General features: G+C 40.8%; 1 protein-coding gene across 1 annotated transcript in view; it reads right to left on the reverse strand.

Moving 5' to 3' along the window:
* The window catches only part of LOC126272522 (vacuolar fusion protein MON1 homolog A), an 80,765-nt gene that overhangs the window by 28,478 nt on the left and 26,217 nt on the right, over window positions 1-26,070 (reverse strand). Inside the window, exon 6 of the mRNA XM_049975430.1 lies at window positions 12,256-12,376. Coding sequence (XP_049831387.1) covers window positions 12,256-12,376 — 121 coding nt within the window. The remainder of the gene's footprint in view (window positions 1-12,255; window positions 12,377-26,070) is intronic.

Below are 26,070 nucleotides of genomic sequence, written 5' to 3' on the forward strand. Positions count from 1 at the left end.
CGTGGATTGGCCTCCCTATTCGCCAGACATGAACCCCTGTGAGTTCTTTCTGTGGGGACACTTGAAAGACCAGGTGTACCGCCAGAATCCAGAAACAATTGAACAGCTGAAGCAGTACATCTCATCTGCATGTGAAGCCATTCCGCCAGACACGTTGTCAAAGGTTTCGGGTAATTTCATTCAGAGACTACGCCATATTATTGCTACGCATGGTGGATGTGTGGAAAATATCGCACTATAGAGTTTCCCAGACCGCAACACCATCTGTTGTTGACAATTGTAACTACTGTAATTTCGAAAGTTTGTCTGCCTGAAAATGTACTGTTGTCCCAAGCATATTGCAACAAACGGTGTATTTCTATCGCTGCTCGTTTAGTTTGTATTGCCGTTTCAAATATACCGGTCATTTTTGAAACACCCTGTATGTGTGTGTGTGTGTGTGTGTGTGTGTGTGTGTGTGTGTGTGTTTGTGTTCTTCCTTTCCACCTAAAGTAAGTCTTTCCTCTCCCGGGGTTGGAATGACTAATTGCCCTCTCCCTTAAAACCCACATTCTTTCGTCTTCCCCTCTCCTTCCCTCTTCCATGATGAAGCAACCTTGGGTTGCGAAAGCTTGAAATTTCTGTGAGCGTTTGTGTATATCTACCAGCACTTTCTCGTTTGGTAAGTCACAGCATCTTTGTTTTTTTACATATATTTTTCCCACATGGAATGTTTCCCTCTATTATATAACTATAAAAACAAGTGGACATGAAAAAATGCACTACACTATTGCCCTTTCATGCTGCACTGACAGCAGTAAACTTAATCCAATGGTTATTTTCAAGTGCAAAACAATGCCAAAACCTTCTGAAATACAACCAGGTGGTGGTGTTGCATGGATGAGCCTCATAAGAAATTATGGGTTAACAGAGTGTGGGAGAGAAGGAAACGTGCTCTGTTAAAGAAGAGTTCTCTTCACATGCTACATCAGTTTAACAGTCATTTGAAAAATACTATGGAACACAAATTAAAGCAGGGAAATACAGAGCTTGCTATTATTCTGGAAGGACTTATTTTAAAACTGAAGTCTTAATAAATAAACCATTTCATGTGCATATGAGAGAGGCATGGAACAAGTGGATGATAGATGAAACCCAACATCATTTCATGAAAAAAAGCTTATGGTCAACAGGGCTTACATAAAAAATAGACATCTCTCTCTCTCTCTCTCTCTCTCTCTCTCTCTCTCTCTCACACACACACACACACACACACACACACACACACACAAATGCACAAATGCAACTCGTACACACATGACCAGCCTCTGTTGGCTGAAGCCAGACTAGCAGCAGTAGCAGTATATGATAGGACAGGCAACTGGATGGGTTAAGGAGGAGGCTGGGGCAGAGGGGATTTGGGGGGGGGGGGGGGGGGGGGAGGGGTAGCAGGGTAGGGGTGGATGACAGTATAGTGCTACTGGGGATTGTGTACAGATGAACTGGATAGAGGGTAGGGGAGCTAGGTGCAGTCGGGACGTTAGACAGAAAGTGGGGGAGAGAGAGGGAATAGCGGAAAAGGGCAGAAGCAAAAAGACTGGGCGCATTGATGGAATAGAAAGCTGGGTAATGCTGCAATTTGAACAGGGAAGAGTCTAGATGGGCGAGGACAATGACTAACAAAGGTTGAGATCAGGAGGGTTACAGAAATGTAGGATATATTGCAGGGAGAGTTCCCATCTGCACAATTCAGGAAAGCTGGTGTTGTTGAGAAGAATCCATATTACGGCACAGGATGTGAAGCAGTCACCGAAATGAAGAACATAGTGTTGGGAAGTATGGCCAGCAACAGGATGGCCCAGTTCTTTCTTGGCCATAGCTTGTCAGTGGCCATTCATGCAGACACAGCTTGTTTGTTGTCATACCCACATAGAATGCAGCACAGTTGTTGCAGCTTAGCTTGTAGATCACATGTCTGGTTTCACAGGTAGCCCTGTCTTTGATGGGATAGGTGATGGTTGTGACCAGACTGGAGTAATAGGTGGTGGAAGGATGTATGAGACAGGCCTTGCATCTAGGTCTATTGCAGTGATATGAGCCATGAGGCAAGGTGATGGGAGCAGGGATTGCTTAGGCATGGGAGAGGATATTGTGTAGGTTGTATGGACGGCGGAATATCACTGTCAGTGGGAGGGAAGAACAGTGGACAGGGCATTTCTCATTTCAGAGCATGACAAAAGGTAGTCAAAACCCTGACAAAGAATAATTCAGTTGCTCCAGTCCTGGGTGGTACACAGTTCCGAGGGGAATGCTCATCAGTGGCCCGATGGTGGGACTTTGGGACATGATGGGTGGCTAGGAAAAAAAGGTATGTGAGATTTGTTTTTGTAGAAGGTTGGAAGGGTAATTACAGTCTGTAAAGGTCTCCGTGAGACCCTCGGTGTAATTCGAGACAAACCACTCATCACTGCAGATGCATCGGCCTTGGGTGGCTAGGCTGTATGGAAGGGACTTCTTGGTATGGAACGGGTGGCAGTTGTCGAAGTGGAGAAATTGCTGGTGGTTGGTTGGAGATACTGATGCAGTCATCTTTGAGGTGGAGGTCAACATCTAGGAAGGTGGCTTGTTGGGTTGAGTAGGACCCAGTGAAGCAAATGTGGGATAAGGTGTTGAGATTTTGGAGGAATGTGGATAGGGTGTCCTCACCCTCTGTCCAGATCATGAAGATGTCTTCAATGAATCTGAACCAGGTGAGGGGTTTAGGATTCTGGGCGTTTAAGGAGGATTCCTCTAGATAGCCAATGAACACGTGCCACGCGAATGCCCACAGCCATACCCTACATTTGTTTGTAGGTAATGCCTTCAAAGGAAAAGTAATTGTGGGTGAAGATATAGTTGATCATGGTAACTAAGTAGGAGGTTGTTGGTTTGGAATCCATCGGGTGTTGGAAAACGTAATGTCTAATAGAAGTAAGTCCATGGGCATTAAATATGTTGCTATAAATTGAGATTGCATCAACTGTGACGAGCAGCCACCATGTGGTAAACAAACAGGAACTGTGGAGAGTCGGTGGATGAAATGGTTGGAATCTTTTATATAGGAAGGTAGCTACAGGTAATGGGCTGAAGGTGTTGGTCTATGACAGCAGATATTCTCTCAGTGGGGGCACAGAAACTGGCCATAATGGGGCATCCTGAGTGGTTGGGTTTATGGACTTTAACAAGCATGTAGAAGGTAGGAGTGCAGGGAGAGGTAGGTGTGAGAAGAGAGGTGGACTCTGGGGAGAGGTTCTGGGATGTGCTTAAGGATTCGGGGAGAGATCCTGCTGGATTTCTGGAATGGGGTCACTGTGGAAGGATTAGTAGATGGATGTATCTGACAGCTGGTGAGGTCCTTCTGCCAGTAATCTTTGCGATTCAAAACATCAGTGGTGGAGCCTATGTCTGCAAGTAAGATTATAAGGCCGGGATGAGATTTTAGGTGAAGGACTGCAGTTTTTTCTGTGGGTGTAAGGTTTGTTTGCTTGTTGAGGCATTTGGAGAATGATTGTGCGGCAAGGTTTGAGGTTAAGAAATTCTGCAAAGTTAATGGGGTGTAATTTGTGGGCAGTGGGGGTGGTTCACAGTTGGATGGGGGAATGAACTGAGTCAGGCAGTATTTAACATTGCTCTTTGGTTGAGTGTGATTGATAAGGTTGGTGGCGAAAAAGCATCTCCACTGTACGGAATGGGAGGAGGAGAAATCGTTTTTAACAAGTTCTGCACAATTGAATTTGGGAGTGGGGCAAAAGGTGAGGTCTTTGGAATGGACTGATATTTCTGTGGGGCTAAGGCTTTGGGAGGAAAGACTCATGACAGTTTCAGGTCTATTTAAGTTCCAGGTTATGTGTGGTGGTGGGAGACAGTTTTGGAGAATTTGGTAAACGTAGTAGGTCTGTGAGACAAGGTTTGTCAGGTATGAGGGGATGTGTGTGAAGTTTGGAAGCTGTTGTAGAGGTGGTGGACAATTTTACTCCAAGTGGAGAGTAGGATGTAAGCAGGGTGGAGAGTTTTTTCTGGTGGCATTGTACATGTCGCTCGAGTTCTTGGAAGGCAAGAATTTCAATGTGTGTTAGGGGTTCCAGGTATTTAAGACTGCATAGCAGGAGAACATGGATAGAGAGAAAGTATTGCAAGGTAGTTTGGGCTTGACTGATAAGGTTTTGCAGGACTATGTTAATGAGGGCTAAGGATGTGCGGAATCTGAACCGATAGAGGTCATTGTTACATTCCTTCCTAGATTTTCCATTGTTTCATTTTTCCTGGTTTTCTTCCATCCTAACCAAACGCTGTTTTCCTCTGTTACTATTTTCTAATGCATTACTATACTCTATATCCATCCTTTTTCTTCTTTCCTATGTTTCTCTTGTCACATTACAAACCACACTGCATACTCTACTTAAGAACTGCACTGTATCAACCATCTAGGTTGCGCGAAAAAGACAGCTGCAAGACAATAACTGATCGTTGGTTCATGTACCACATTATCTCCACTGATATCGTTAATATATCTTCAAATTGATCACTGTCCATGCTTCACTCTTCCACATTTTTGCATGTTATTTCCTGCATCTTTTCTGTGCCACACAATCTTGTATCTCATCTCACCAATCCCTCCCCACCCCCCACTCCTCCGTTCTGTTCCAGTTCACACCTACTAATTCCACTTATTGCAGTCACATTTGCTGTCCCCCTTATTCACAGTTATCCGCCCTAAGACCTGCAACCCATAGTAAATTTTTTTTCTACTTATATTTTTTCTTTGATCTCACTGTGACTTCATGGCAATTCTAGTATGTTTTTGCCTTCCACTATCATTATACTTCCATATATTTCATCTTTTTTGCTCTTATTTCATCCTTTTCGTGATTTTTCCTATGTTTTGCATTTTTGCCATTTTTTTGGATTATTTACATAGTTTTTGGCATTTTTCCACCGCCATGGACCCTTGCTTCCTTCATCTGAATCCTTATCCCTACCCAAACCAGCCCCACATAGTGTTCCTGTGTTGTTGCGTGGCTCATGGAACCCCCTAAATGGCCTTACCATCAAATTACCCATCTCCGGCTGCCATCCTTCCTTCCACAATGAACTCCATCTGTTCCAATACCACCAATACTTAACCCTCACCAAGGTAGTGCTGCAAAACCATACACTCAAGTCCATACCACCTTGCAATACCTTCTCCCTATCTGTAAAATTCTCTTCTTATGCAATCCCACACACCTGGAATTCATAACACACAGTGAGACTCTTGCCCTCCAGTAACTAGAGAAACATGCACAATGCCACCTGGAAAAACTCTCCACCCTGCTCACATTCTACTCCCGCCTTGGAGTACCTCTGTCCACCACGTCTACAACAACCTCCAAACCTCCCCCATGTGACTGGGAGCTCCAACATTAGGCGGGTAATGGAGCCCCTTAGGGAAATAGCGGAAAGGTCAGGGAAGAAGGCCAGTGTTCACTCTGTCTGCTTGCTGGGAGATCTCTTCCGAGATGTGGAGGAAACCCTGCCGGCGGTGATAGAGAGCACTGGGTGCACCCGACTGCAAATGGTTGCTCATGTCGACACCAATGACTCCTGCCGTCTGGGTTCAGAGGTTATCCTAAGTTCATACAGCGGAGTTGGTGAAGGTAGAAAGCCTCGCTTGCGGGGTGGAATCTGTTTGTAGTATCGTTCCCAGAACTGACCGTGGTCCTCTGGTTTGGAGCCAAGTGGAAGGCTTAAACCAGAGGCTAAGACGATTCTACGGAGATCTGGGGTGCAAATTTCTCGACCTCCACTATCGGGTGGAGAAATGTAGGGTCCCCCTGAATAGGTGCACTATACACAGGAAGGGGCCACAAGGGTAGCGGATTACGTATGGGGTGCACATGTAGGTTTTTTAGGTTAGAGAATTCCCTCCCTAGGCCCGACAAGAAGCCTCCTGAGATGTGGAAAGGTAGGAGTAGGCAAAATGCAACAGGGAATAACAATATTAATGTGCTAATAGTAAACTGCAGGAGCATCTATAGAAAGATCCCAGAACTGCTCTCATTAATAAACGGTCACAACGCCCACATCGTACTAGGGACAGAAAGTTGGCTGAAACCAGATGTAAACAGTAATGAAATTCTAAACTCAGATTGGAATGTATACCACAGAGACAGGCTGGACAGTGAAGGGGGAGGCATGTTTATAGCGATAAAAAGTGCAATAGTATCAAAGGAAATTGATGGAGATCCGAAATGTGAAATAATTTGGGTGAAGGTCGCGGTTAAAGCAGGCTCAAACATGGTAATTGGATGTCTCTATAGGCCCCCTGGCTCAGCAACTGTTGTGGCAGAGCATCTGAAGGATAATTTGGAAAATATTTCGAGTAGATTTCCCTGGCATGCTACAGTTGTGGGTGGAGATTTTAATTTGCTGGATATAGATTGGAAGACTCAACCGTTCATAACGGGTGGCAGGGACAAAGAATCCAGTGAAACTTTTTTAAGTGCATTATCTGAAAACTACCTTGAGCAGTTAAACAGAGAACCGACTCGTGGCGATAACATATTAGACCTTCTGGTGACAAACAGACCCGAACTATTTGAAACAGTTAACACAGAACAGGGATCATAAAGCGGTTACTGCATCGATGATTTCAGCCGTAAATTGAAATACTAAAAAGGTAGGAAGATTTTTCTGTTTAGCAAAAGTGACAAAAAGCAGATTTCAGAGTACTTGGCGGCTCAACACAAAAGTTTTGTCTGCACAAAAGTTTTGTCTGAAGTACAGATAGTGTTGAGGATCAGTAGACAAAGTTCAAAACCATCGTACAATATGCATTAGATGAGAATGTTCCAAGCAAGATTGTAAGACATGGAAAAGAGCCACCTTGGTACAACAACCGAGTTAGAAAACTGCTGTGGAAGCAAAGGGAACTTCAAAGCAAACACAAACATAGCCAAAGCCTTGCAGACAAACAAAAATTACACGAAGCGAAATGTAATGTGATGAGGGCTATGCGAGGGGCGTTCAACGAATTCAAAAGTAAAGTTCTATGTACTGACTTGGCAGAAAATCCTAAGAAATTTTGGTCCTATGTCAAAGCGGTAGGTGGATCAAAACAAAATGTCCAGACACTCTGTGACCAAAATGGTACTGAAACAGAGGATAACAGACTAAAGGCCAAAATATTAAACGTCTTTTTCCAAAGCTGTTTCACAGAGGAAGACTGTACTGTAGTTCCTTCTCTAGATTGTCGCACAGATGACAAAATGGTAGACAAAATAGATGACAGAAGGATAGAACAACAATTAAAGTCGTTCAAAAGAGGAAAGGCCGCTGGACCTGATGGGATACCAGTTCGATTTTACACAGAGTATGAAAAGGAACTTGCCCCCCTTCTTGCAGCGGTGTACTGTAGGTCTCTAAAAGAACATAGCGTTCCAAAGGATTGGAAAAGGGCACAGGTCATCCCTGTTTTCAAGAAGGGATGTCAAACAGATGTGCAGAACTATAGACCTATATCTCTAATGTCGATCAGTTGTAGAATTTTGGAACACGTATTATGTTCGAGGATAATTACTTTTCTGGAGACTAGAAATCTACTCTGTAGGAATCAGCATGGGTTTTGAAAAAGGATAATCATGTGAAACCCAGCTTGCACTATTCGTACGCGAGACTCAGAGGACCACAGACATGGGTTCCCAGGTACATGCCATGTTTCCTGACTTCCGCAAGGCGTTTGATACCGTTCCCCACAGTCATTTAATGAACAAAGTAAGAGCATATGGACTATCAGACCAATAGTGTGATTGGATTGAAGAGTTCCTAGATAACAGAACGCTGCATGTCATTCTCAATGGAGAGAAGTCTTCCGAAGTAAGAGCGATTTCAGGTGTGCCGCAGGGGAGTGTCGTAGGACAGTTACTATTCACAAAATACATAAATAAATACGTTGTGGGTAACATTGGAAGTTCACTGAGGTTTTTTGCGGATGATGCTCTAGTGTATCGAGAGGTTGTAACAATGGAAAATTGTACTGAAATGCAGGAGGATCTGCAACGAATTGACGCACGGTGCAGGGAATGGCAATTGAATCTCAATGTAGACAAGTGTAATGTGCTGTGAATACATAGAAAGGAAGACCCTTTATCATTTGGCTACAATATAGCAGGTCAGCAACTGGAAGCAGTTAACTCCATAAATTATCTGGGAGTAGGCATTAGGAGCGATTTAAAATGGAATGATCTTATAAAGTTGATCATCAGCAAAGCAGATGCCAGACAGAGATTCATTGGAAGAATCCTAAGGAAATGAAATCCGAAAACAAAGGAACTAGGTTACAGTACACTTGTTCGCCCACTGCTTGAATATTGTTCACCAGTGTGGGATCCGTACCAGATAGGGTTGATAGAGAACATCCAACGGAGAGCAGCGCGCTTCATTACAGGATCATTTAGTAATCGCAAAAGCGTTACGGAGATGATAGATAAACTCCAGTGGAAGACTCTGCACGAGAGACGCTCAGTAGCTCGGTACGGGCTTTTGTTGTTTTGTTAAGTTTCGAGAACATACCTTCACTGAAGAGTCAAGCAGTATACTGCTCCCTCCTACGTATATCTCGCGAAGAGACCATGATGGTAAAATCAGAGATAAGAGCCCACACAGAGGCATACCGACAATCTTTCTTTCCACGAACAATATGAGACTGGAATAGGAGGGAGAACCGATAGAGGTACTCAAAGTACCCTCCACCACACACCGTCAGGTGGCCTGTGGAGTGTGGATGTAGGTGTACCCTCATAGCTGACGAACCCTGTCTCTCAGACCTACTACATTTAATTTACCCCATCCTCAAAATCTCCCTCCCATCACCACACAGAATCCAGACCCTAAACAGACTCAAAACACAGTCATGTACCTTTCCTCAAAAAACCTTAGTGCTGCAGAAACACTGGTCCTTTCCAAAGGCCTCACCTTCCGCCCCACTCCCAAATTCAATCATGCAGAACTTGTTAAAGACCTTCTCTCCTCCTCCCACTCCCTTCAGTGGCAATACTTTTTCGCCACCAACCCAATGAATCAGACTTAACCAAAGACCAATGTAGAACCCTGTCTCACTTCATTCACTCCTCCATCCAAGCGTGATTCACCTCTACTGTCCACAAATTACCCTCTGTTAACTTTCCAGAATGTCTTAACCTCGAGCCTTGCCTCACCATCATTCCCCAGATCACTCAACATGCAAACAAACCTTACATCTGCAGAAAGAATCACAGTCCACCACCCAAAGACTCATCCTGACTTTATAAACCTACCTGCTGACAAACACTCCGCCACTGTTGTTCTGATCACAAGGATTACCTGACAGAAGGAATCCATCAGCTGTCAGATACAGCAACCTACCAACCCTCCAACAGTGGCCCCATTCCAGAAATCCAGCAGGATCTCTCCTCAAATCCTTAAGTACATCCAACATCTTATCTCACATTCACTTCACCTGGTCCTACTCAACCCAACCAACCACCTTCCTAGATGTTGACCTCCACCTCAAAGATGGCTGCATCAGTATCTCTGTCCATATCAAACCTATCAACCACCAGTAAGATGTCCACTTCAACAGCTGCCACCTGTTTCATAGCAAGAAGTTCCTTCCATACAGCCATCCATGTCCATCACATCTACATTTACAAGCAGTCCCCCTTGAGATATACTGAGGGTCTCACTGAGGACTTTGCAGACTGTAATTACCCTTTCAACCCTGTACGAAAACTAATCTACCGTGCCTTATCTTTCCAGTCACCCACCAACATCCAAAGTCCCACCATCTGGCCAGAGATGAGCACACCACTTGTAACTCTGTACCACCCAGGACTGGAGCAACTGAATTACATTCTCCTCCAGGGTTTTGACTACCTCTTGTCATGCTCTGAAATGAGAAAAGTCTTCTGACCACTGTTCTCCCCCCCCCCCCCCCTCCCTGCCCCCATGGTGGTATTCCATTGTCCATCCAACCTACACAATATCCTCATCCATCCCTATAGAACCCCTGCTCCTAACCCCTTGCCTAATGGCTCATATCACTGTAATAGACCTAGATGCAAGACGTCTCATACATCCTTCCATCACCACTTACTCCATTCCATTCACAGACATCACCTATCTCAAAGACAGGGCTACCTATGAAACCAGACATATGATCTGCAAGCTAAGCTGCAACCACTGTGCTGCATTCTGTGTGGGCTTGACAACCAACAAGCTGTCAGTCGACTTGAATGGCCACCGACAAACTGTGGCCAATAAACAAAGGGACCACCCTGTTGCTGAGCATGCCACCCAACACAAAGTTCTTCATTTCCATGGCTGTTCCACATCCTGTGCCAAAATGTGGATTCTTCCCACCAAAACCAGCTGTTCTGAAATGTGTAGATGAGAACTCTCCTTGCAATATATCTCATGTTTCCGTAACCCTCCTGGCCTCAAGCTCCGTTAGTCTTTGTCCTCACCCATCTAGCCCTGTCCCCATTCCCATTCCAGCACTACACAACCCCTATTCCACCAACATATCCAATCTTTTTGCTTCTCCCCTTTTTCGCTATCCGCCCTCTCTCCCCCACCTTCTGTCTAACCTCTCAACTGCACCTAGCTGCCCTACCCTCCCTCCAGCTCGTCACTACAAGCTCCAGCAGCTCTCTACTGTCACCCACCCCTACCCTGCTATCCAAACCCCTCCCCACCCAGTCTCCTCCTTACCCCGACCCAGTTGCCTTTCCCATCATGTGCTGCTGCTGTTGCTCCTCATAGTCTAGCCTCAGTTGGCAAAGACTGTGGTCATATGTGTGTGAGTAGCAATTGCTTATGTGTATGAGTAGCAATTGCTTATGTGTGTGAGTAGCAATTGCTTGTGTGTGTGTGTGTGTGTGTGTGTGTGTGTGTGTGTGTGTGTGTGTGTGTGTGTGTGCGTGTGCGTGTGCGTGTGTTTGATAAAGGCCTTGTTCACCTTTTGTGACAGTCTTTCTGTTGTGCCTATCTGTAACTCAGCATCTTCACTATATGGTCTACAATGAAACAAGTGTGTTAGTAGATAAAACAGTCATGGTGTAGAATGAGGGCAGACATTATTGTTAAATCTTCCAAGAAGTGCCACAAGTAATACTCTCGACAGCAGTGAAGACCACCTTATATATGAAGAGGACAATGATGATGATGAAGAGGAGGAAGAGAACAACAACAACAACAATAACAACAAGTACAAGTCCAGATGATGATTTTTAGGAATTTTACAGGTCAGTTCAGTTTCATAAACTAAGGTTTTTTTGTCTGGCTTTGCAGTCTAATAATAAAAATAGTAAAAATGTTATTTAAAAAAAATGCTTAAAAATTGAAGTGCGTCTTTTAGTCTGTAAAATAAGTTGCATTGAAAAAGACCAGTACTGGACATCTACACTGAATAAAAACACATTATTAAAAATGGTTAGTAATATTTCTGTCAAACTTTGTACAGTTATTTACCATTTGTTGTTGTAGATCATTGAAATGATGAGTGTATTGCTGAATGTGGCTAATCAACACATATTAAAACCTCCAATTTTCAGTGGTGACTGGCAGACGGGTTTTCTATGAATCAAGGTGGCTGTGTGAGCTAAAAGATGGAGAGTCAAACAACCACGATCTAGACATGAACACATGCACTGATATTGCACTTCTTTAAGATTCTGTGCCTGACTGTCGTGCGAACAGGCATTACAAGATCTTGCAAGATCCGACTCACATGACACTCCAGACTATTTTATGCCCTGTAAAAATGTACAGTCACTCTTCCTACTGAACTATCTAACTTATTCACTAGCACTAATTGTAATAGCTGTTACTGTATTTCTTAAGTTGTTCTTAGAATGTTTCCCTTGAATACAGAACAAATATGAAAAATTTCATGTGAATGAAATAGTCTATTTTTTTATCCCATTACACAAATCTGTGGGAAATAATCTTACAATACAAACTGTTTTTACAGCTTTATATTCAAAATTAGGATATTAATTTCTGCACAGTTCAAAACTGGTATATAAAACGTTCCAACAGTACGTTTAGTGAAAACTGCCAAATAGAGAATGTATCTCGAATTACAGGCAAACAACAGAGAAACCGGAACAGTAGCACATCTGTCTAACACAATTATTACCAAATAATGATTATGTGGTTTCAGAATGTGGTTGCTTAAATTACAAACAATGAATAATTATCTGTCACTTGAAAACTCACCTCAACTACTTTTTGTTTTGCTTCTGATAATGTAAAAAATACATCTCTGTCAACAGTGAGGAGTAACAGACAGGCCTGACAGTCTTCTGCTAGGTATGACACATGACCATGCAGAAAACCACTAGAAAGAAAAAAACAAGAGAACACTATAAATGTACTGAACACAAAAGATCAAAATTAATTTAAGTTACGTAACAGTTTATTTTCACACTTCTAGAAAAAATACTAGGTTTCATTCCTTTTCCCTTACTTTTGTCTATGCCAATCACACTTTTGGTCCCTAATCTTTCTGAAAGACACTTGAACTTGCTGTAATATCTCGATGGTAAAAGTACAACATTCAGACTCTGACATATGTTCCTTTTACCTACAATGGTAAAAGATGAATAGGAAAAAACAGCAGAAGGTAAAGTTGTATACAAGATTACTCAGAGAGACACCTAGAAACTATAAAAATTAGTAATGGATGGTAGTTAATGTCCTTCACTTGTTTCCTTCTCTTCTCCTCCAGTTAAAAGGAGGGTTAAAAAGTTTTCAGAAACTTGACTGCTAATGATCATGTGGTCTATTTTCAATAAAACTCTTCTGGGAACATAACTGTATCAACATAGTTTACAGAGTGATACAGCAAGTGGCATTGATTATGGTGATCTAATCACAACTAGTACATATGAAATACTTTCCTACTAATATACACAACCCTAATGAGCTCCACTCGAACAGTGGCCAAAACATTAATCTATAAAACAACTTGATGATGTGGTCACACAAACTTGGAAATGTGTATTTCAATTGGCAATGGTCTTGGAAGCCTGTGCTCATCTATGTACTTCTCATGTGCTTACTTTCCCACTAAATAAATTATGTGAAGCCAAATCAAACACTTCAGTTTAGCAACACAAATACAGCACATAAAAAATGAAGAATTTAATTAATTGTCAAATACACTGCTTGACAAACAAGTATAGCACCCAGAAGACATAGCCAGATACCAATGCAACGTAATACACTTACACACAATTGGCTAGTATGTAAATGATTAGAGAGGTAATTCTCTGTGACAAGGACAAAGGCCTCCAAACTACATTAGCACTGTTTGTGCTTTGTGTTGTTACCAGGCCTGGTAAGATATATAAGAGGAGTGAACAACGTCAGATGTTGAGCATCACTGTGAAGGATGAAGAGATCCCATGTACTCATTTCAGAGAGCGTCAGTAGCACCTGACCGAGTTTAAAACGGATCTTATAGTGGTTGTGCATTTGGCCTGCTGGTTGAATCTTACAATATCCAGACTTGTGGGGCATTTGGCTCAGTGTTGGACTGCATGGGAACACAAGGGCAGGCTTATTTGTCGTCAAAGGTCTAGATGACGATGTCTGACCAAGCACAACGTGATCCAGCGGCAAACCTGTGAAGACTATTTACAACACATCCACTGGTAAAGCTTGAAGCGTCACACATCATAACCCCTTCACATGTGTGCCTGCCACCTGAGAACAAGTAATGAACTTCCTACAACATTCAGTGTCATCCTGCACCACTGATCAGAAGCTAGCAGGAGCTGGACTAGGGAATATGTCATGCACAAGACCAGCCCTTACTGCAGACAGATGAGTGACAGAGCAGCTGAGACTAGCTGGAGGGTCAGTGCAATGTGTACTGAATTAGTGTGCAGCTGATACATATTTGCTGCAGGTTGCTTAGCTTGTGTATGTAATTGTACTATGTTAAAATTTTAAAATTATATCAATGCATGGTATATGGAATATAGGTTCCCAACGTTGACATATTTTACCAACATTGGAGTTACGAAGATGGAATGTATGGCCACAGTTTTCAAAAGGTTTACTACTACATTTTTCTCTATCGCTCTGCTTTCACCTTGCTGTTGAATAAATATAGAACTACTCTTTCCCATTTCTCTTTCAGTCCTGACATGCGCATCAAATCTTCACATAGGATCACACATTAGTTAAAATTAAGGGAGTTGTGTAATTCTTCTACAACAAAATATTCCTCTAGCAAAGGGGTCTCAAAAATACAGCCCACAGGGCACGTCCACCACACTTAGGAATTTAATCCTGCCTGTGCTTCATCAATCCTGCCTGTGCTTCAGCATTCCCCTTACTCTTTTAATTCTAGGCCGCTAGGACCACTGCCTTCATTTGTTTGTAAATAAGAAACATATCAGCAGAAGTGTGCTGCCTGCAGCTTTGATTTCCTAGTTGTGTTTTCTGTGTTATTTCAAGTTTCTTTTCTTTCAATAATGTGTGCAATATGTCCACTGAAACTGAGTGATAAAAATGGATTGTGAGTGTCATATCTACAGTACAATGTGCAAGCTGTGAAATATTTTGTTTATAGAAAGCCAACAAACCAATGTGCACTATCTGCATCAAGGTCATGCATGTTCTTGAGGAACAACATATTTACCACAACAACAAAAAAGAATGGTGCACAGCTTGATAATTTGAGGATAAGAACATGAACAAACTCTAAACATTGAAACATGAACTAATTTCACAAAAAAATTTTGGAGAATTTGTTCACAAAAGTGAATCCATTATGAAAGTAAGTTTATGAAGTGCCAATGAAGTCCTCAAACCAGGAATGCCATTTACTGATGGTGATTACGTAAAGAGGTCAATTTTAATTACTGCTTATGAACTGTTTCCGGACAAATCAAACAATGTAGAGCAGTTACTCTTTCACCAAATACAGTGATGGCTTGAGCTGAAGATATTGCTTGTCATTTACCGAATGGAACAAGGCAAAATATCTAAATTTACTTGGTCCCGATAATCCTGGAAGAATCTACAGACATCTCTGATACTGCTCAAACCATGTTTTCTTTAAAGGTACTAATATAGACTTCAAAGTTACTGAAGAACTAGCAGATCCGGTCTTGCATGGTACAAAAACAAGTCAGGATATTTTTCAAGTTGTACAATAACTTTTGATGGCAAGTACAACCTTCCTCTTTCTTGGTTGAAATATTTTACACCAGATGACGAAGAAATGTGTGTGGCAAATATGCAGGTTTTGTTGGAACACAAAACACAAAATGTAAAGCCAGCAGAATTATCAAATCCTTGACAGTACACTACCTTCTGCACCAGAAGTACTCTGTGTAATGTCAGTGGCTATGTCTTGTGTGATGAAGCCTGCAATTTCTGTTGTCAATTGCATCTGATATCATCGACCCAAACCGCCTCAATTCAAATCTTTTCCAGAAGAGGTCGAACGTTTGTCAAGTGATCTCCCATCCCACTTAGCAGTAAGATGTTTAATCTATGGTAAAATTTTGTGAAGTTTCTTTTCTTTGAGAATAAAAATTTAAATATTTTTCGATAAGAAACACAATCCTTTCAAAGTCCTGCCAGAGAGAGAATGGCCAGGGAAACTATCTTTCTTATCTGATATTGCTCTAAGTTTGAATGAATTGAATAAAAACTCCTGAGGGAGGAAAATATTTGTGGCCTTCATACACACCACAGCTTTCATACACGAATGGACACTTTTTGAACACACATCAGATATTTCTCACATTTTGCCAATTGCCAGTGACTGAAGGGTGAAACGGTCCAAATTTGGACTTTTATTTGCAGTGGAATTTTTTGGTGACATGAAGGAAGTTCTTTTCCAGGTTCTTAGATTTAGATTCTAATTCCATGGAGAAGTGGGAGATGTTCATGCAGCACTGGAAATGGAAGTCACTTATCTACAAGCTGATGACAAAATGAAGGAAAAGTTTAAAGATTCATTTTACTTGAGAGATAACTGTGTCCTCCAAGCACAAATTTTACTACATGTTTATAAATGTTCTGTACTTATTACTTCTCCCATAATCTTTAATATATTAAAATTATTCTTACGACAATTTCATGAAATGTAGAGATTGCTACACACCATACAGAGGAGATGCTGAGTCGCAGACAGGTGCACTGAAAGAGACTATTAAACACATGAGCTTTTGGCCAAATGCCTCCTAACGTATAAAACACACATGCATTCACATAAGCACAACTTACACATGTATGACCACTGTCTCTGGCCTCAGCAGCCAGAGACAGAGGTCTTGTGAGGGAGAGTTGTGCTTGCAAGAACATGTGTGTTTTTTACATGAGAAGGTCTTTTGGCTGAGAGCTTACATGTGTAGCAGTCTTTTTGCTATGCCAGTTTGCAACTCAACAACTCCTCTATCCTTTTAATAACATTGCCATTATTCCATCCTGGATTTTCTATTGTTTAAAATTATTCTTAGCCACAAATCTTCACACAAAGAAAATTGCTTATATAAGAAATTAGCAGAAAGAAAGTTTCTACATTCTCAAATGATAAGAGAGAGAGAGAGAGAGAGAGAGAGAGAGAGAGAGAATCACTAGCTTTTATGTTGTTGGCAATATTGGGAATGTGCTTTTTGCTGTGCTCTTTTAGGCAATCACAGCTGTTATCACAGTTTTTTGAAATAGATAAATGCCATTTTTTTAGTCTGACACAGTATAGGTTGCATCATCTTCATAGACATACCTGAGATCTTACTTTCTCATAGTGCAGTTGGTTTCTTATTTGTAATTTGTACTTATGATATGTTTACTAAAATTGCATATAAAACATAGAAAAGTTCCAATGACATCCTAATACACATTGCATTCTTTTGATATTATATTAGTATTCCAGACTGAATTTTCTAAATTTAGGATAAGGGCTACATATTCATAACTCTTAATCTGGTAAACTAATTATGGAGCATGTTTTGGAATAAAATAATTTTTTGTCATGAAGAGAGCTTTAATTTGATATGGACATCTATTCCTGGACTGTAATGCATCATGCACTTGTTACAATTAGCATTTTAAACTGTCCATTAGTCGGTTCAGTGGCATTCATTTGGTACGCTCACAATTGGATTGATCATGTGTTTCCAGTGTCGTGCCACTTTGACATGTGATTCTGTCAGTGAATCAGTCTGGATGGGCACACGACTCAGCAAAGAGAGCTTCTCCTGTCTGAGCACTATCAAAAGTGTGTCAAGTGGCCCAACACCTCTTCCCATACTGGCAGGTGCTCTTGTTTATGTGAATTCTGTCAGAGCTCAGAGTGTTGTACTATCTATGTACCCCACAGATTATCCATTGACAACTATCTTACCAGCTCATCAGCATGCAGCTCAATGTTGACGTGTTTTTAAAGCGAGTCTCTGTACTTTCCTCATGATCTTCACAGTTAAATAAAGATCCATTCTCAAACACTCAGCAATGTATTATAGTGCTTAATGGTGGTAACTAATATTCAGAGTTTATAGTTACGAAATTAGGTGGCACTAACCAGTCACGAATTAAGAAACCACAGGTTCATCCACATCCAACTAACATTAATTGGGTCCCTGGAGCCCCTCTAAGTCATCTGTAGTGGCAGCCTAAATTTGAAAGATTAGCTATGTAGTTCATCCTCTTGCTTATACACCTATTAACAGCTTAATGTTTTTACTTACTCCAATTTTTTGTATCCCACTGAAGACATCCTAATATTGTTATATACACTAGATGTTTAATTCTGAGTATGGTGTCTAAGTCATAAGAACAAAGAAAATCATTCACTTTACCAAACATCAGATGAACTCCATCAAAATTTAATTCACACACTCAGAAATTTTCTCTCCCATGCACAAGATTTCCAGTAACTAATAGATTTCCAGTAAGTAAGAGATCAAAAATCACATTAAATAATTCATAACCATTTAGATGGTAATAGACTGGTTTCTCAGTGCTCTAGTATTTGAGTGTGCACTAAGAGATTGAGTCAGATGCACACACTGATAAATGTTAGGCTTATAGTTGAAATATACTTTAAAACATATAGTGGAATGGCCATACAATAACTAGGTTAATACAAATCTGGCTGTAGTTTGCACTACATAGATCTTCCAATACAAAATCAGGGATTCCCGATACTGGGAGATGTTAATCATAATCATAATCATCATCATCATCAGCAGCAGCAGCAGCAGCAGCAGCAGCAGCAGCAGCAGCAGCAGCAGCGGCAGCAGCCACCACTGTTTCACATCCAATGCTGGACAAAGGCATCTCTAAAAGCCTCTTCAGCAATATGCATCTATGTTGTTCCTGCATATTTTTTACTGTCATGTACCCATTGCCTTTTCTTAGCCCTTGGAATCCAGTAAAGCACTTATCTGGTCCCTCTACCATCCACTTGCATAGCTAATATCTCATCTACCTCAGTTTCACATTCTTCATGACTGAAATTATATTGTTGTTGTTGTTGTGGTCTTCAGTCCTGAGACTGGTTTGATGCAGCTCTCCATGCTACTCTATCCTGTGCAAGCTTCTTCATCTCCCAGTACCTACTGCAACCTACATCCTTATGAATCTGCTAAGTGTATTCATCTCTTGGTCTCCCTCTACGATTTTTACCCTCCACGCTGCCCTCCAATACTCAATTGGTGATCCCTTAATGCCTCAGAACATGTCCTACCAACCGATCCCTTCTTCTGGTCAAGTTGTGCCACAAACTTCTCTTCTCCCAAATCCTATTCAATACTTCCTCATTCTTTATGTGATCTACTCATCTAATCTTCAGCATTCTTCTGTAGCACCACATTTCGAAAGCTTCTATTCTCTTCTTGTCCAAACTATTTATCGTCCATGTTTCACTTCCATAGATGGCTACACTCCATACAAATACTTTCAGAAAAGACTTCCTGACACTTAAATCTATACTCGATGTTAACAAATTTCTCTTCTTCAGAAAAGCTTTCCTTGCCCTTGCCAGTCTACATTTTATATCCTCTCTACTTCGACTATAATCAGCTATTTTGCTCCCCAAATAGCAAAACTATTTTACTACTTTAAGTGTCTCATTTCCTAATCTAATTCCCTCAGCATCACCCGACTTAATTCTACTACATTCCATTACTCTTGTTTTGCTTTTGTTGACGTTCATCTTATATACTCTTCTCAAGACACTGCCCATTCCATTCAACTGCTCTTCCAAGTCCTTTGCTGCCTATGACAGAATTACAATGTCATCGGCAAACCTCAAGTTTTTATTTCTTCTCCATGGATTTTAATACCTACTCCAAATTTTTCTTTTGTTTCCTTTACTGCTTGCTCAATATACAGATTGAATAACATCGGGGAGAGACTACTACCCTGTCTCACTCCCTTCCCAACCACTGCTTCCCTTTCATGTCCCTCGACTCTTATAACTGCCATCTGGTTTCTGTACAAATTGTAAATAGCCTTTCGCTCCCTGTATTTTACCCCTGCCACCCTTAGAATTTGAAAGAGAGTATTCCAGTCAACATTGTCAAAATCTTTCTGTAAGTCTACAAATGCTAGAAACATAGGTTTGCCTTTCCTTAATCTTTCTTCTAAGATAAGTCGTAAGGTCAGTATTGCCTCACGTGTTCCAGTGTTTCTAAGGAATCCAAACTGATCTTCCCCGAGGTCGGCTTCTACTAGTTTCTCCATTCATCTGTAAAGAATTCGTGTTAGTATTTTGCAGCTGTGGCTTATTAAACTGATAGTTCGGTAATTTTCACATCTGTCAACACCTGCTTTCTTTGGGATTGGAATTATTATATTCTTCTTGAAGTCTGAGGGTATTTCGCCTGTTTCATACATCTTGCTCACCAGATGGTAGAGTTTTGTCAGGACTGGCTCTCCCAAGGCCGTCAGTAGTTCCAATGGAATGTTGTCTACTCCAGGGGCCTTGTTTCGACTCAGGTCTTTCAGTGCTCTGTCAAACTCTTCACGCAGTATCGTATCTCCCATTTCATCTTCATCTACATCCTCTTCCATTTCCATAATATTTTCCTCAAGTACATTGCCCTTGTATAGTCTCTCTATATACTCCTTCCACCTTTCTGCTTTCCCTTCTTTGCTTAGAACTGGGTTTCCATCTGAGCTCTTGATGTTCATACAAGTGGTTCTCTTATCTCGAAAGGTCTCTTTAATTTTCCTGTAGGCAGTATCTATCTTTCCCCTAGTGAGATAAGCCTCTACATCCTTACATTTGTCCTCTAGCCATCCCTGCTTAGCCATTTTGCATTTCCTGTCGATCTCATTTTTGAGACGCTTGTATTCCTTTTTGCTTGCTTCATTTATTTCATTTTTATATTTTCTCCTTTCATCAATTAAATTCAATATTTCTTCTGTTACCCAAGGATTTCTACTAGCCCTCGTCTTTTTACCTACTTGATCCTCTGCTGCCTTCACTACTTCATCCCTCAGAGCTACCCATTCTTCTTCTACTGTATTTCTTTCCCCCATTCCTGTCAATTGTTCCCTTATGCTCTCCCTGAAACTCTGTACAACCTCTGGTTCTTTCAGTTTATCCAGGTCCCATCTCCTTAAATTCCCTCCTTTTTGCAGTTTCTTCAGTTTTAATCTACAGGTCATAACCAATAGATTGTGGTCAGAGTCCACATCTGCCCCTGGACATGTCTTACAATTTAAAACCTGATTCCTAAATCTCTGTCTTACCATTATATAATCTATCTGATACCTTTTAGTATCTCCAGGGTTCTTCCATGTATACAACCTTCTTTCATGATTCTTAAACCAAGTGTTAGCTATGATTAAGTTGTGCTCTGTGCAAAATTCTACTAGGCGGCTTCCTCTTTCATTTCTTAGTCCCAATCCATATCCACCTACTACGTTTCCTTCTCTCTCTTTTCCTACACTCGAATTCCAGTCACCCATGACTATTAAATTTTCATCTCCCTTCACTATCTGAATAATTTCTTTTATTTCATCATACATTTCTTCAATTTCTTCGTCATCTGCAGAGCTAGTTGGCATATAAACTTGTACTACTGTAGTAGGTGTGGGCTTCGTATCTATCTTGGCCACAATAATGCGTTCACTATGCTGTTTGTATTAGCTTACCCCCATTCCTATTTTCCTATTCATTAATAAACCTACTCCTGCGTTACCTCTATTTGGTTTTGTGTTTATAACGCTGTAGTCACCTGACCAGAAATCTTGTTCCTCCTGCCACCAAACTTCACTAATTCCCACTATATCTAACTTTAACCTATCCATTTCCCTTTTTAAATTTTCTAACCTACCTGCCCGATTAAGGGATCTGACATTCCACGCTCCGATCCGTAGAATGCCAGTTTTCTTTCTCCTGATAACGACATCCTCTTGAGCAGTCCCCGCCAGGAGATCCGAATGGGGGACTATTTTACCTCCGGAATATTTTACCCAAGAGGACGCCATCATCATTTAATCATACAGTAAAGCTGCATGCCCTCGGGAAAAATTACGGCCGTAGTTTCCCCTTGCTTTCAGCTGTTCATAGTAGCAGCACAGCAAGGCCGTTTTGGTTATTGTTACAAGGCCAGATCAGTCAAGCATCCAGACTGTTGCCCTTGCAACTACTGAAAAGGCTGCTGCCCCTCTTCAGGAACCATACGTTTCTCTGGCCTCTCAACAGATACCCCTCCGTTGTGGTTGCACCTACGGTACGGCTATCTGTATGGCTGAGGCACGCGAGCCTCCCCACCAAAGGCAAGGTCCATGGTTCATAGGGGGGGAGATGAAATTATATCTGCCACTTCAATCTGATCCCTGATCTATTTGTCTGTTTACTTGACTCTCCTACTAACTCCCAACACACATCACTTTTGGTTTTTGAATGGTTTTCCCTGTAGCAGTCCATATCTTAACAGTCACGAGTGAAATGTGGTGACTGTTTCAGGCACACTGGTGATTTATTTTTGAACACTGTATTTAGCTCACTAAAAGAACTTTCAATCATTTTTACTCTTCTGATTTCTTCCTTTTCTGTCCATCCAGTCATTTTCAACTGCCTACATAGAATAAAAAATATCTGACTCTTTGACTTAATTATTAATTTGTACTATCTGCATACAATATGTTTTATATACATTACTTTATTCGCTTGTAATTGATTTTCATGCCTACCATCGAATTGCTTTATTAAGCTCTATTTGTTGTTAAAGTTTATCAGCACCACAAACAAAAGCTGTTTACATAAATTCCACTGTCATATTCCTTAAAACTGTGCTTCCTGGCATTCTGTTGAGTTTTATAGCACAATATTTTGACCACTGACTCAGTCGTCGTCATCTTGTGCTGTGAGTTTTGCTGTTACGAGTATGGAGCTATTGTTGGTCTCTGTTGTGTACACAGTTCCGCGTAGTCAGGGCGTACACAACTTTCCCACTAGAGCGCACCCCGCTAAGCACAACAGCGCAGGCGCAGCGCTCGTCCGTCTTCGCACTACGAGATGGCGCTGCCATAGAGACGGACCAAATTCTGCTTCCGCCGATCCGTGTATTAATATGTAACGCAGCCAATGAGATTGCTGCTAATGCAGAACCTGTTCTCCTCGCGGATCACACTCGCGCAGTCATACATGATCGCGTGAGGTATTATAACGAGCGTATAGACCTCCGATCAGTCAGTCTGCATTTGTCAGCAAGAGTCTGTAGCAGTCAGTATTAGTCTGTACCAGTCTATAGTCAAATTTCAGTCTGCACCTAATAAGATTACTATATTCCTGTACATAGCCATGAAGATAAATGTATAGACACTTTTGTCAAGTATCAGATTAACGTACCAATACCAAAGGATCTTCTGACTGTCAATGGTAAATAGCATCCAGTTAAGTAATTTTTTTTGTTTGTTATTATTTTAATAAATGTGTGTGAAAATTATTCAAGTTCTGTTTAAAGTTGGTCACCGTCAATCTGCAACTCTTAGCGTGCATGTGGCATTTCTATCGTCTGACCTAACGGCACGATAAGACCACAGGACATATTGCTGACACTCGCCTACTTCGTTAGAGCGACAAGTCAAATAATCTGATGGTGTGTGTACTGAAGGTCTTACAGTACGCACAGCACCATCTCTCATCACTATTTATAGCAGAGTTAAATTCCTGGCACCCAATACACCCTTTAATGCTTTATTTTTATTTTCAAGGGCCTGCACTGATATTCCTTGAAATACAAATTCTCTCAGCCTTTTCCAACACAGGTGGATGTGGTGGCCAGTGACTTTTTAATAAGGGTAAACTGAATGCCAGACCACAAGAGTTATTTAAATTGAAACTGCCTATTTCGACAGACTCGTTAACTATACTATCCCAGTAATTCTGTTTGCACCATGATACTGGTCTAGTCACTTTTCATTTCATGATTTTATCTGAGGCACAGCATAAAATGAAAACAACATCTTTGCAGAATGCAGGGAAGCACACTATTAATGAATCACACCAAGTCTACAGCTTCAAATGGATGTTTGAGGTGATCTTTTAGTTTTGTAAATGACAAACAAAAACTGTGAATAAAGTTCTGTTTGTTACTGTTATGCACAGAAACAACAATACAAGGTTGATGCATTGAAGTATCCTGCTGCCTTAATGAATCAGTGTCGCCATCTTCACTCTAGGCAAAACAATATGTGGCTGCCAAGACTCTCACCACAAATGCTCACACAAGAGCAACTGACAAAGTGACATTCAGTTGAGCTGCTGCTTTTATTATAGTGGCTAGTGACATCATTCCTATAGCATCAGACAAGCCCTGTGTCAGATTTACAATGTGGCTAATGAGTCAATTAAGGATTATGTACATTTAAATTATGTTGATGACTAGTTACACACAATTCGGTGCACCCATATCACATTGGGAGACTTATCACAAATTTCCAGTTTTATCCCATACATATCACATTCATAATATACTGACTGAACCAAAATGAAAGGCGTTAAAAAGCCTAAAAACATACTCTTCTCTTTCTCTCTTATACTGGCAACACAAACTGTAGTCAGTCCTTGGCCCCATTCTGTCCAGCCTTCCACACTTTCCAGTCATCTGCATCTTCATCTCCCAGACCCAGTATCTGCATGTCTCCCACGAGACTATCCTTCCATCTCATTCTTGGCTGTCCCAGTGCTCTCTTTCCTTCAGCTAATTCAGCTATTACACCTTTTATTACCATGTTCTCCCTCTCCTCCTTTCATGTCCATACCATCTTAGTCTCTTAATTTTCACACTCGCTACAATGTCAGGCAATGTGTATAGTTGTCTGCGTTCTCGTTTTTCCTTATTCTCCTCTGTTTATTTTCTTTCACTGGTCCATATATTTTTCACAGTACTTTATTTTCAAAAGTGATGAGTTTTTTCTCTGTTTTCTTTGTCAGGTTCTATGTCTCACTTGCATAGCATGGCTTGATGACAGTCTGATATATTCTTATTTTTGCCTGCCTAGATAGTACCTTCGATCTTATGATGATGGGCATAGCTCCTAGACACGTCCTTCAGCTTGAATTATTGTTACTATCTCTTGTTCTATACAGTTTTGCTGGTTGATGTTGACACTGGGGTACATGAATGTGTCTGTCTTCTGTATTGTTAGATTTCCAATTTTTAGATGGTTTTGTTCTAAATGAGCTCATCTTCCTGCTACCATGAACATTGTTTTACTTTCATTTACACTTATACCAACTTTCTTAGCTTCTTCCATTAGCACAGTCCCCATTTTCTCCAGGTCTTCCATGTTCTTTCCTATCAGCACATACAAGAAACAATAATGCCAAAATAAAAATCAAACAATTATACTGTGATGTATATCATGATTCCACTTGTGAACAGAACTACACAACATATTGGATTTTGTCCAGGCAAAGTGTTATGTAAGTTACTGATATAGCTTTACCAATGTTTTAATTAATAAACATTATTGTGACATCTTTTAAGAGACACTAGTTGTCAGAATTGAAATATTTTGATCTCCGGCTGTGACTGACATACATCAATTGCTTCAAGAGGCTTTACGATGTAAGTATAAAAATAAAATGAGCAGTGTTCTCATATGACACTTTGCAGGATTAGGTTGACAGAAGCAATCCTTCACAAAACATCGCCACAAATAAAAGGTTGTTCTGACTTGCAATACATGCTAGAATGTTGTGCATAATTTCTAACAGAGAAACCAAATACAAAATCTTTAACCACATGAAGAAAGCTGATAAAGATAAGTTAAAAGAGCAGTATGGAAAGGGATGGGTGACTTCAAGAAGTTTTGTGTAGTGGCCAATAGTGTGTTGTATTACATCAAAACCAACTATTATTATGCAGTCTGCATTATGATGAACAAGGCAGTTTTCATCTGAACCAATGAATGCAGAATGGAGTGACTGGTTGCCATCAATCTTAGATTTCCACACAGCATCAAGAGTTGAATAGAATTTAATCACAATATGCACATATAAAGTAATCTAGAAGCACTGCAATTACCAGTTTGAGCAGATTAGCACTAGTCATATTTTTTTGTTAGTATACTTTACACAAGTAGCTAGTTTTGGATTCTACTGCCTGTTAATGTATAACTTGACTCTTCTCACATCACTGAAGCCTCTCCTTTCATTATGAGATTTACAGAAGACCATATGTGGGATTGAATGAACTAAAGCTGTAGTAGTTATGTCTATATCATTCAGTTTACTAACAAATATTTCATCAATGCCTTGTTTCTCAAGGGGTTTTAGTGTAGAATTTGTTGTAACTGGGTACAAAAGTGCTCCTTATCTATGAATTTGGAATACTCTAATATCCATGTCATATGTATCATGATGAGATCTGTAACCGTCTTATGAATTTTAAAAACACAATTTCTTATTTTAATCATGTTTAATAGCAATGTTTACTTTAGTACTAAGCACTTTCGCAATATGCTGCCACCATCTGGTGTGCATCTATCAATTAAACACTATTTTGTACTCCACAGGTACCTACAATGCTTCCCCCCCCCCCC

Source organism: Schistocerca gregaria, chromosome 5 (assembly GCF_023897955.1).
Source record: "Schistocerca gregaria isolate iqSchGreg1 chromosome 5, iqSchGreg1.2, whole genome shotgun sequence".
NCBI classification, from domain to species: Eukaryota; Metazoa; Arthropoda; class Insecta; order Orthoptera; family Acrididae; genus Schistocerca; species Schistocerca gregaria.